General features: G+C 41.4%; 1 protein-coding gene across 1 annotated transcript in view; it reads right to left on the reverse strand.

Moving 5' to 3' along the window:
• LOC123773826 (uncharacterized) overlaps positions 1-12,545 on the reverse strand; it is a gene marked incomplete in the record, with an annotated part of 172,177 nt that extends 159,632 nt beyond the window's left edge. Inside the window, 1 exon segment of the mRNA XM_069318872.1 lies at positions 12,414-12,545. Coding sequence (XP_069174973.1) covers positions 12,414-12,545 — 132 coding nt within the window.
• Between the last annotated feature and the right edge of the window lie 1,606 nt (positions 12,546-14,151).

A 14,151-nucleotide genomic window follows, 5' to 3' on the forward strand; every position in this document is an offset into this window, starting at 1 on the left:
GTGGTGCGCCCTCTGGTGTTGACCCAGCTGCAACTAGTCCTGTTTACAATCATCTTGCTGTTGGTGATTCTGTTGAAGTTACAGCATCGCAATGATAATACTGTTACTATGCTGGTGCTGCAAGATTGAAACCTGTTGTACACGCTGCTTAGTTTGTCTCTTGCAATTTCAAATCTCTCCTTCTCCTGTTTTCGCTGTTTGCATCGTGATGTGTGCTACACCTGGCGCCAGCAGCTGGTGCAAGGGCCCGTTGCATGCAACCTGACAAAGCCTCTCTTAATTCCTGTTGACTTTGCATCCTCTGATGGACTCAGAGCAACGTGGCAATAACTTCCATTGACATCCCAAGGGGGTGAAAATTCCGTAGCTTAAATGTGGTAAATTCAACCTTAGGGGAGGGGTAGAGAGAGAGAGAGAGAGAGGGGGGGAGGGGGGAACGGGTGTGGTTTGGCTCTGTCTTGCCCCGCAATTCCTTGGGGAGGAGGGGGGGGGGGGGTGTTGTTGATTCGCGTGTGCCTCTGATAGACAGGTTTAAACCAAAAAATATATATACCAGAAGTGTTGAAAGTGATTAGAGGTGGGTTTAGCGTGATTAGCGATTGGTTTAACGATTTAAGAGCCAGGGGGGGGGGGTTGGGGGGGGGGGAGGGGGAATATATGTTGACGGGGGGTTTAAGGTGTTTATTTTGGCAGGTGTTAATTACTTCTTCAGGTGTTCAAGGTAGACATAAATGGGTTAAATTGATTAAACGATGAGGATTAAAAGTCTAATGTGTGGGACATGAAGTGCAGGTAAATATGACGCCCTGCCAGATAGACTAGAATGATGATAGATGAAATAGAGTTGAGATTTGACTGAATAGTGCCGATAGATGAAACAGTGATGCTTGATGGAACAGAGTGCTGATAGACTAGACTGTTGCTTGACAGGATATAAGATAGTATCGTAGTAGACGTTGTAGCACAACGTCTGTAGCAAGTGCCAAGGGGCGGATTTGAAGCACTTTGAAAGAGTCCATCTGTGTTGACAGAGTTCAACCATAAGATTAAAGTGCTTTAAGTTGGGTTTAAAGTGCTTGGCGACGTGATTTAAGTGTACTGAGACACGTTTTAAGAATTTATTTAAGATAGGTGAATGTGCGTAGCTTATTATATATATATATATATATATATATATATATATATATATATATATATATATATATATATATATATATATATATATATATATATATATCTGAGGAAGAGAGAGAGAGAGAGAGAGAGAGAGAGAGAAAGAGAGAGAAAGAGAAAGAGAGAGAGAGAGAGAGAGAGAGAGAGAGAGAGAGAGAGAGAGAGAGAGAGAGAGAGAGAGAGAGAGAGAGAGAGAGAGAGAATCATCTCCAGTCTTGATCCATTGTAGTTGGACTGCTTTGCATATCAGTCTTCAATATTGACGGACTTACTATTACCTATAAGGCCAACGTTCTCAACGTCCCCCAGCCTGCTTCGAGCACAGCCAGAAGTTGGAAATCACAACACAAGGCGCTCAGCAATCAACAGCCTCAGGTCCCGGATCTGGCATTCTCCAGACTAATTTATTATAAATTCCAGAACATCATGCCATCACCAATCACTTATTCCAAGGCTGACTCGCATTTTGAACTTATCCCACTCAAGCTGTAAATTCGCGTGAAATCCAATCAATCCTATGCTATCAATCGAGCATATGAAGGCTCTGGCACACCGTTGGCTCCTGGTTCATCCTGTACCTTACATGGTAGTTACTTAAGACAATATGTTTAGATATTACCTATAGATAAATATATTTAGATAAATATACTTAGATAAATATATTTAGACAATATATTTACGTCGTCGTCCCTTCACCTTCTAGTGTGTGGTCTGGTCAACATACTTCAGCCACGTTATTGTGACTCATCACCTTCACAATATATTTACCTTATTCCTATAATGGCCAGAAATTACAAACCCATCAAATACATGAGTTTCTTAGGTTGACGTTAGCTGGTGTAGGATAGTAGCTCGCGATGCTGCTATCCTACTCCAGATAGATGATGTATCTAATGAGTCTGTAGAGACTCATTAGATACATCATCACAATTCCTAACGAGTCCTGAACACTATACACACCTATGCCTCCTTTCCAAAAGTTGGGTCTACTTTGACAACCCTCCATGATTCTGTTAAATTACCCGGTTGTAACTATGCATAGAATATACATAGAATTAACCAGCTTGCTTCTTATACATGGTTTACCAGTTGAACAAATCCACAAGGGCCGTGACGAGGATTCGAACCTGCGTCCGAGAGCATCCCAGACGCTGCCTTAATCGACTGAGCTACGACATGGTCAATTTGATGCATCACGCAATTGTGATTTCTGTGAGTAATGTTTACCAGTTATTTCCCTAGTAATTAATAGTGTGCTGAATGTGTATTCACTCTATAAGTGTGATAAACTAAAGGAAATAGTGATGAGTACGTCTCTGATAAGGATCGTGATAAAGTACAGTGTATAAATGAGACAACTTTTGATGATATTGGTTTACAGGGGTATCTTGAGGTTATCTTAAGATGATTTCGGGGCTTTTAGTGTCCCCGCGGCCCGGTCCTCAACCAGGCCTCCACCCCCAGGAAGCAGCCTGTGACAGCTGACTAACACCCAGGTACCTATTTTACTGCTAGGTAACAGGGGCATAGGGTGAAAGAAACTGCCCATTGTTTCTCGCCGGCGCCCGGGATCGAACCCAGGACCACAGGATCACAAGTCCAGTGTGCTGTCCGCTCGGCCGACGGGCATGAGAAAGATTTATATGTAAACAAGGCTGGTTTACAGAGGTATAGGACGCGTTCAGAGGAGCACAAGACTGGTTTACAGGGGCATAAACCATGTAAACTAGACCACAAAGCATGTATACAAGGGCATAAGACAGGTTTACACTATTAGACTGCTAATAAAATACATAATAAAACTAAAACCGTGTACATGATAAAGGAGTGAAAAAATAAATCAAGTGAAAATTAAGATAAAAACAGTGAGGCAGAAAAAGAGAAAGAAGCTGAAAGAGCGAAATAAAGAAACAGAAAAAAAATAAAATGACGAAAAGATAGGAAAAAGAAGCGACATAAAGAGGGAAGGACTCAGAAAAAAGGAAGACTCAGAAAGAGAAGACAAAGAGAGAAAGACTCAGAAAGAGAGAAATAGGCAGAGAGAGAAGATGAAATGAGAAAGCCTCAGAGAGAGAGAAATAGGCAGAGAGAGAAGACGAGCAATTGAGAATGAAAGAATGAGATCAGGAAGAAACCCAAATCCTATCATCCCAAGCTCTCAACGCCTCACAAGAAAGAAATAAAAAAAGGAAGAAAGCCAAGAGAGAGAGAGAGAAAAAAAGAAAAGAGGAGTCACCCGCGAACTCTTCCTCGGCTCCCGAGTTCAATCCCCGGATCCAATAACAACCCACGGATTACTGGAGCCCCCACGCCATTGGTGGATTTATAGGAGCCCGGAAAGAAAAGACAATATATAATTTTTATGATCAAGAAGATATGAATCATAGCAATAACATTAATAATTAAAATAATGTGAAAATCCATCAGGGCTGTGAGGTAGGTTCGAACCTACATCCCCGGCATTGCCAAGCACGTACTCTATCACTAGGTACCGGGGAATAGATACCTGGGGCCAGATTCACGAAGCAGTTACGCAAGCACTTACGAACGTGTACATCTTTCCTCAATCTTAAACGGCTTTGGTTACATTTATTAAACAGTTTACAAGCATGAAAACTTTCCAATCAACTGTTGTTATTGTTATAAACAGCCTCCTGGTGCTTCGGAGCTCATTAACTGTTTAATAATTGTAAACAAAGCCGCCAATGATTGAGAAAAGATGTACAGGTCCGTAAGTGCTGGCGTAACTGCTTCGTGAATCTGGTCTCTGGTGGTTAAGACACAGATTACCAGCTGTTTCCTAAGGATGTGTCTGGGAAAAAATCACATCCCAGGATGTGTCTGGGATGTGTTAGAAAAAAATATTTGAAGCAAACGTAATATTAGGAACAAAATAGAGAGGTTAGAAAGGCGGGGTCCAAGAGCTAATAGATCGATTCTGCAAGCACAAATAGTAAATACACACCCACATACATCATTTTAAAAACGCACTCAAGAGCTTCCAAAGAAGAAAAAACAGGTCAGACTTGTAGAAAGTGCCTAGAAGAGTCAGAAAATAGCCGATGGACTCCAAAAGGTTTATTCAGGAGATTGAGGCAAAGTCAGCAGAGACACACTCAAAAACCGACGCACAAAAAAAAGTGAATCCGCTTACAAAAACATACACTCACACACACACACACACACACACTCACACACACACACTCACACACACACACACACACACACACACACACACACACACACACACACACACACACACACACACACACACACAAGAATTCTTTTAGCGTGAGAGTAGTGGAAAAATGGAATGCACTTAAGGAGCAGGTTGTGGAAGCTAACTCTATTCATAATTTTAAAATTAGATGTGATAGAGAAATGGGACAGGAGTCATTGCTGTAAATAACCAATGGCTCGAAAAGCGGGATCAAGAGTCAATGCTCGATCCTGCAAGCACAAATAGCTGAGTACACACACACACACCCAACTGCTTCCGTCTATAACCTGTTTAAAACAAAGAAGCACACGCACAAGCACAGGCGCATGAGCACTGAGTGCGCAAGAAGTGGACTAGCAAGTAAAAGATATCTCCATTTCTGGACTGAAATCCCAATATGGTAAAAGTACCCAGGAGAACCAATCAGTAATTAAAAGACGGGGCCGAGGAGCTGAAGCCCAATCCCACGCTACAACAATGTGTATGTGTGTAGACATACACACGTGCCTGCTCATACTTCACGAGTGAAGGCAGTATATCAGACATATATACATGAAAGTAGCCATCTTACAATGTATAACAAACAAAATATTTTCAAAGAGTCTCTAAACCTTGATGTTTAGAGGCAGATGTAGACGGATTTGTCTGTCTGTCTCTTTCTGTCTGTCTGTCTGTCTGTCTGTCTGTCTGTCTGTCTCTCTCTCTCTCTCTCTCTCTCTCTCTCTCTCTCTCTCTCTCTCTCTCTCTCTCTCTCTCTCTCTCTGCCAAATCCATAATGAGAAAAAATGTTTCTACCATTAAATGTCCAATTATTTTAGAGGCTGTAATCTCCTGAAACTGTGTACGCACACACCCGGGTGCACATGACTGTTCAAATGTGCACATGTGTACCGTGTTGTATTCCAGCAAGAGTGTGTACGAACAAAGACAATTGTCACCCAGCCGATATACACCTGTCGGCTGGGGGGGGGGGGGGGGGGGGGAGGGGGGGAAGTGGAAGTCATATGTATGAAATAATACAGAACAAAAGGTTAAGCCATGCACAAATTATACGAGAGCAAATAGGTCGAACCACACACACACACACACACACACACACACACACACACACACACACACACACACACACACACACACACACCCACATACACACACACACACACGTTGTACAACAGTGAAAAGTTTGAGCATACACAAAGTATACAAAGCAGTGAAAAAGATATGGTTGCTAGGGACGCAGGGATAGTTAAAGTGTGTTGCCAGGGATAGGTGAGCGTGACTATGGATAGGAGGGATGGAAGAAGGGGGCAGGGAAGATATTACCCTACAGGGAACACCCCTACCCCCAGAGATAAGGGGGTAGGGGTGTTCCAAGAGGCGGGGGGGGGGGAGAGGGGGAAGTATTACACTAGCAGAACGAGAGAATAATCATGTTTAAGAGAGCCAATAAGTAGCTCTGATAACTCCCCAAGAATGGTTAGGGTCGTTACAGAGAGATTGCCTCGTTGCCGCTCGTCAGGGCTAAGAAACGAGGGAGAACCAGCGCTAATCTGGAGAAGAAAGGCACACGAGATAACCCCAGTGAAGGAGACATAATAGAACATACGATAAACACGAAAGAAAACACACAAGCGAGAGAGAGAGAGAGGGAGGGAATTTGGAGTAAATGAACTAGGAAAAGAGAAGTCATGAAATAAAATGAATAAAATATGGAGTTAAGAGCAAATGACATCAGACGTCTCCAGGTACGTCACACAAACAATATAGAGACATCAGACGTCATATATATATATATATATGTGTGTGTGTATATCACGAAAATAAACACGTGATTAAAAATGTGACAATGTCAGACCACGGAGGAAAAAATGAAACAGGAATTTCCTTAAGTACTTTCGTATATTAATACATCTTCAGAAGGAGTCAGAAGGTTTGACTCCTTCTGAAGATGTATTAATATACGAAAGTACTTAAGGAAATTCCTGTTTCATTTTTTCCTCCGTGGTCTGACATTGTCATATATATATATATATATATATATAAATATAATAAAAATTCTGAAAAACATTATTACAACTTTATTAGAGGGAGATTAGCTTTAGAGCCTATAATGTCTTAGAGCCCAATAAAATAATAACTTTTCATATCGTGTTCAACTGAACTGATTGTTAATTATCAAGTTGATGTTTAAATTACACATTGAGAGTGAAAATGATTGGATCAATAGATTTAGAAATCCAAATGATCCGGAAAGAGTTGAAAATAATCTATGATTTACAATGATTTAAATTATTATTTTGCTGGAAAGTAATTTGCGATTTTTCACCTGCAGGAGAGATCATAGGTAATTGTAATTTTTTAGGTTTAACGAGGGGGGTTAAGGCGATTTAATCTGATTTATTAATACATTTTTAATTAATGTTAATAATAATAATAAAATAATAATAATAATATTAATACTACTACTACTACTAATAATAATAATTATTATTATAATTTCAACAATAAAAGATGTAGCTGGCCTGTGAGAACTCTACAAAAGTTCCCAAAACACACAGTTAGCTTCTCAACAACTCCCTCCCTCAAGACTAAACAACCAGGAGCATCCCAGACACTGCCTTAATCGACTGAGCTACGACAGGGTTTCCCGGACGCAGGTTCGAATCCTCGTCACGGCCCTTGTGGATTCGTTCACTAAACAACCAGACCAATAGGTGAGACCCATGACAACACCCAGACGGATGTCTTCCCTTCACACCAAGACGCCAATTTCGACAATCCAAGACTGCGACCAGGCGATGTAGACCAGAGACGCTGAGAAAGGACTGGCACCGGCTTGTAGGAAGCGAAAGAAAAAACCATTAAGATATATGGAAGGAATGTGACACAAGGGAAAGGAATGAGTTGGAGGAGGAAGAGAAAGAGGAAGACGAGGAGACACAGGTGGCTGATATCTGGAGTACCAGCAGAGAGAAAATAGCATCAGAGAGCGTATCGTACACAGCCACACACACTAGGACCCTCGCCTGTAATTGAAAAGTTGATGAATCAATTTATTTTCGTATCAAGAATTTCCCTTCGGCTGCAGATGCGTACAGACAAAAATACATGTAGTGCTCATGTCAGAAAATATTGGTGCAGACATTCCATGCAAAATATAACAGGAGGACAAACTCATTAAATTCCAGCAGCAGCAGAGATAGTATGCTGCTTCCAGTACACAGACAACACACCACTACACAGGCTCACCCATGAGTAGTGAGCGGCCAGTACACAGTACAGTCGTGTTTGGCTTCCAGACTCCAGTGCTCAGAACTGCACTGGGAGGCAACAGATAACGAGCTACTTTGTCTAAGGGATTATAATGTGTGCTCTGTGAGTTATCCCTAGTGGCAGATATCGTACACACATCCACAGCTCTACTGTCACAGATAACGAGGTCTCTTTCTCTCGCTATCCTTCGAGCTCTTGCTTTCCCGCTCTCTATATGACTCTTTACTTGATCTGTGGTAAAAGTTATGTAGTAAAAACTCTCTCTTTTCATTTCATTCACCTAGACCGGTGAATGGAATGGACTCGTTCTTCACTTTCCCGTTGACAAGCCTCCATCACTCCCTCACACACACCATATTCCATCCTCACTTTCCATCTCCATTTTTAACGCTTCGTTCATTTTTGAACAAGCCGAAGAACTTAAAACCCCACCAAGGATCTATAGTTAATTCCAGGTTGGTGCAGCGACCATAAAACTGAATTAGTCAGGTCCTTTTTACCATGTTACAAGCTCGTTCACTTGTCCTTTACAACTGTGGACGTAAATATCTCTAAATGCACAGTTCATATTACGCTCGGCCAACGTGGAAATGAGTAGTTGTCTGAGGTTGAGAATTGTGGGTAGTGTGGGGGGCAGGATGGGGGGGGGGTTATGGCCGAGGGAGCCGGTCGGCCGAGCGGACAGCACACTGGACTTGTGATCATGTTGTTTCGGGTTCGATCCCGGGCGCCGGCGAGAAACAATTGGCAGAGTTTCTTTCACCCTATGCCCCAGTTACCTAGCAGTAAAATAGGTACCTGGGTGTTAGTCAGCTGTCACGGGCTGCTTCCTGGGAGTGGAGGCCTGGTCGAGGACCGGGCCGCGGGGACACTAAAGCCCCGAAATCATCTCAAGATAACCAAGATGGCCCCCCCCCCCCCAACACACACCCACACACACACATTAGGCGAAGGGAGCAGGAGGCTGAACACAAGGTATCATCTGGGAGGTGAAATCCTGCAACAGTCATATAAAGAGAAAGATCTGGGGGTTGATATCACACCGAACCTGTCCCCAGAGGCCCACATCAAAAGGATATCATCAGCGGCATATGCTAGATTGGTCAACATACGAACTGCTTTTAGAAACTTGTGTAAGGAATCGTTCAGGACCTTGTATACAACTCATATCAGACCAATTCTGGAATATGTAGCTCCAGCCTAAAGTCCATACCTAGTCCATACCTATAGCCCGTTTTAATGGCTTCCGATCTTCTTGTTTCTAATAAGACTCTTGGAACCATGTGCGGTGTTCGTCTGAACCACCTCACCTTCCTCACCGGCGATTCTAGTTTCTACCCTCGCTCTCCCATTCCACCTCTGCCCATTATAATCTCGTTAGTTTCCTTTATAAACCTTTCATGTTGCGATCATGTCTCCTCTTAGCCTCACCCTCCTTTTTTTATCAGCTTATTAAGGCCTTTTTTCAGTATCTCAGTTCAGGGAGCAGTTGTGTTGCAAGTTTTTGGGCTTCCTCTAATGAGACCCGGTACGACGATCCAGGGGGGGGGGCGGGGTCTAACCATCACTAACAAAGGGGCTCACCGCCACTAACAAGAGGTCCCCATTAACCACTGAACAAGGGGACCCACCACCAACCACTGAACAAGGGGACCCACCAACCACTAACAAAGGAAACCATTAACATTCACAAAATACAAAGTAAATTACTCAACAGGTCCAAACTACGTTCTAAACAATGCTGTACAACCATCCACCGATCATGATAAAGTAGTTATAAATTTCAAATCACTTGACGAAACCAAAAAAACCTAATTTTTTTCCCCCTCCGTATATCGCAGGAATTAAAAAAATTTTACTCAAGTTTTTTTATTTTTTAAAGCCCTCGATGTGAGATGAAAGGATCTTTCTCATTACCTCACATTTACACATTTTAATTCTTTCTCAATCTGAGATTAAAAAAAAAAATAGTTCAAAGCGCTCGGGAGGATTTTAAAAAATGGAAATTGTCTCGTACAATAGTCACGGAACTCGATAAAATTATCGCACTCGCGAAGAGTCAAAAATATATCAATGAATTTTTAACTAGTAAGGGGGAGGGAATTTTCAAGGGAAAGCGCCAAGCCATTTCGACTATATAGCACTTAGAACGGGGTCAGGATAAGGATTTGGGATGGGATGGAATGGGGGGGGAGGAAGGGTGCCCAACCACTTGGACGGTCGGGGATTGAACGCTGACCAGCATTAAGCGAGACTCTCGCTCTACCGTCCTGTCCAAGTGGTTTAACTAATGAAATATCCGTTATTTAGTAAAAGAATAAAATATTATACAAAATTTTATTCTTCCAATAATAAAAAATATATATATAAAAATTCAGAGATATTCTCCAATCGTAATTTTTTGCAATAGTAATAAGAATAATAATAAAAACTCTATTCCATTAGTTTTAATTCAGTTGTTATGGGGCTTGCAGTAGAGTTGGCTTCGTTCTCGGCTCACAATCGGGGATCCCGGGTTCCATTCCCCGAAATGGTTAGGCACATTTCCTTTCACCTAATAGCGCTGTTCACCTAATAGCAAACATAACTACTTGGTATTAGGTGCTAGGCAACCCAGGAGTTATATATATATATATATATATATATATATATATATATATATATTTATTTATTTATTTACGGGTGAAGTTTTAAATTTGAATTGAATTTTGAAATAGTGTAAAAACTTGACTGCTAACGTTGCTAGAGAAGAAGAAGAAGCGAGAGAGAGAGAGAGAGAGAGACAGACAGACAGAGAAAGAGACCCGGGCCCCGCCGGGTACCCCATCCCGTATACACAACACGCCCAAACCTCGACACAGTGTGGTACAAGCAGACTGTGGTGGCAGTAAGTCAGGACCACTCAGCCGCGTGTAACAGTCGGCAATGAGCGCGTCGCCTCACTATTGACAGCCCATCATCTTTAACATCTATTTTCGGGGTTTTGCCAAGAGGAAGAGGGAAGTGGAGTGGGTTGAGAGAGAGAGAGAGAGAGAGAGAGAGAGAGAGAGAGAGAGAGAGAGAGAGAGAGAGAGAGAGAGAGAGAGAGAGAGAGAGAGAGAGAGAGAGAGATATTTAGTTATCCAGTATATATATATATATATATATATATATATATATATATATATATATATATATATATATATATATATATATATATATGTATATATACATATATATATATATATATATATTTTACCATAAGCAGATCAAGATATTAACACATTTTTAAAATATCCAAGAGACTACTACAACCCTCCTCGAGAGGAGATTCGAACCTGAGACACGGGAGGGAATTAATTGCTAGCCCGGAGTGCACACACACACACCACTCTGGCGAGGGAATATAATGCTATAGATGCTGCTGGCCTGGAACATGCATCTTGGCTCCAGGTGTTCCAGTGTCTATGATAACAGGGAGTCCACTACGAACTGTGTGTTATCGCAGAGTAATAGAGGGGGACCTGATATCTTTAATGCAAATCCGTCCACAGAGATTCATCTCAGTGACAGCGCATCCCCCCCCCCCCCCCCCCCCTCTTTACATCCCTCCTCTCTCTCTCTCTCTCTCTCTCTCTCTCTCTCTCTCTCTCTCTCTCTCTCTCTCTCTCTCTCTCTCTCTCTCTCTCAAATGCTAATCTTACACTTTGACGAAGCGTTGCAGAGTCCTGGTACGGGAAGGTAGCCCAAGAGCTGTAGACCAACCAAACTGTCCATTTGTGTCAGTAGTTATTTGGTACAACATCTTTATGGCCTAATTCTAAGGGCAACAACTCTCTTATTCCCTATAAATGTCGCTGGGGGGAAGAACATGTTTCAAGGTGAGTGGGGAAAGGGGTATATATATATATATATATATATATATATATATATATATATATATATATATATATATATATATATATATATATATATATATATATATATATATGTGTGTATATCACGAAAATAAACACGTGATTAAGAATGTGACAATGTCAGACCACGGAGGAAAAATGAAACAGGAAATTTCCTTAAGTACTTTCGTATATTAAATATACGAAATATACATCTTCAGACCTTCTGAAGATGTATTTAATATACGAAAGTACTTAAGGAAATTTCCTGTTTCATTTTTCCTCCGTGGTCTGACATTGTCATATATATATATATATATATATATATATATATATATATATATATATATATATATATATATATATATATATATATATATATATATATATATATGCAGAGAAAACCGTCAAATTGATGGTACTTTCAAGTTGATTAATACGTCGCATTTTCAGCGGATTGGTCGATTCCGTAGACAAATTGCGAGTGTGACTACTGACTCACCCTCCGGGGCACAGTGATACTAGAGATCAGTCATCGTATCCCAGTAATGCTTCTCTAGACTCTTGGCTGGTGTTTCGAAGGCCTTCGCCTGCGTCTGGTAGCAAGAGTAGGCCTAGCTCTTACTTGTTCCGTGGTGTAGTTCATCACAGCATGTCTGCCGTTGGTATAACCAATCATAACCAAGAAAAGTAAGCGCTTGACCTCTCCCCCCCCCCACCCAAAAAAAAATGCAACATCAGTAATGTATAAAGTCATAAAATTGTAACTCCTTCCCCTTCCGCTTCTACCCTTTCCACCTAAATCTCTTCCTTTCGCTCTGCAGACACGACCTTATCCCTGGAATCCTTTTCCAGCTCTCGTAGGAACCCACCGGGATCCCGTTCCTTCTATGTGAATGCTCCATCTCCAATCCTTTGGAACCCCCTGGTCCTTTTGGATCCCATTCACCCTCCACTGGAACCCTTGGTTCTTCTGGATCCAACTCACTATCCTCAACCCCCATGTGAAACCCCTCTGCTCTTCCTGAAACCTTCTTCCCCTCGCCCGGAACCCCTCCCTCATAGGCAACAAGCCGCCCATGAAGTAAGGGTCAACAGGAAGGCAAGTTTAACTGTGCCGTGAACACAGAGCAGCGGGGAGAGTGCTTCCATAACCGCATTCATTAATAGTAATTAAAAGCAAATTTGGGCAATGATGGTATCGGCGCTCGAGGCCTTGAATGTATATCACCAGTTGGGTTTGTACAGCGTGATGCCCCAATGGTGACCTTATTTCACGTGCTGAGGGCTCCTGAAATACCAAATGGTATTACACGTGCTAAGGGCTCCTGAAATGTATCAAAGGGTATTACATGTGCTATATTTCAGGGGCTTTCAGCTCAGGGAAATAACCCTTGATAGGACATATTTCAGAAGCCTTTAGAGCATGAAATACCCTTTGATACATTTCAGGAGCCCCTAGCACATGTAATACCATTTGGTATTTCATGAGCCCTTAGGACATGTAATACCCTTTGGTATTTCATGAGCCCTTAGCACATGTAATATCATTTGGTATTTCATGAGCCCTTAGCACATGTAATACCCTTTGGTATTTCATGAGCCCTTAGCACATGTAATACCCTTTGGTATTTCATGAGCCCTTCGCACATGTAATACCATTTGGTATTTCATGAGCCCCTAGCACATGTAATACCATTTGGTATTTCATGAGCCCCTAGCACATGTAATACCATTTGGTATTTCATGAGCCCTTAGGACATGTAATACCCTTTGGTATTTCGTGAGCCCTTAGCACGCGTAATACCCTTTGCTCCTGAAATGTATCAAAGGGTATTTCAGGTACTAAAGGCTTCTGAAATATGTTCTATCAAGGGTTATTTCCCCGAGCTGAAGGCCCCTGAAATATACGGCATATCAGAGATTACTTCTTCGGGTTCTTCATCTTGGGTTCTTTCTTCTTTGGGGTTCTTCAAACGTTATACCAAAGTCTTTCACGTCCCCAAACACCCCCACACACAACACGTGCCCAACTCGACACAGAAAGCATGTGAATGAGACATTGACAAAAACTCCATTATGTCGGAATATAATACTCAAAAGTTATCACGTCAAATTATGTAATTTCGGGACAATATTTCGTACAAAGAAATCATCCAACAGTGCGAATAAGCATATATATATATACACACAACGAAAATTACCCAAAATAGCAGAATTCTTTTGGGAAAATGTAGCGAGATAAGTTTATTAAAGTGCGTTTATGATGAAGTATGAATGTCAAATCTGCAATGACAATTGATTAATTAAATATTTATGCTAAGTTATCATCATCCAGGATGAGGAAGCAATGTTTTTATGCACCAACAATTAAATCAATATAATATCTAGCAACAGTCGAAACCTGACCAAATATTAGAAGAAAAAAAGTCCTATATATGCCTTTATCACCAAAATCTTAAAAAAAATTACATGTGCCAAAAATGATAACTTCGTACACCAACAATCACGCTATATATACTCCCCCCCCTCACTATACCACTACTGAACCCTCACTATATCGCTACTGAACCCTCACTATATCGCTACTGAACCCTCACTATACCACTA

The sequence above is a fragment of the Procambarus clarkii genome, chromosome 91 (genome assembly GCF_040958095.1).
Source record: "Procambarus clarkii isolate CNS0578487 chromosome 91, FALCON_Pclarkii_2.0, whole genome shotgun sequence".
NCBI lineage: Eukaryota > Metazoa > Arthropoda > Malacostraca > Decapoda > Cambaridae > Procambarus > Procambarus clarkii.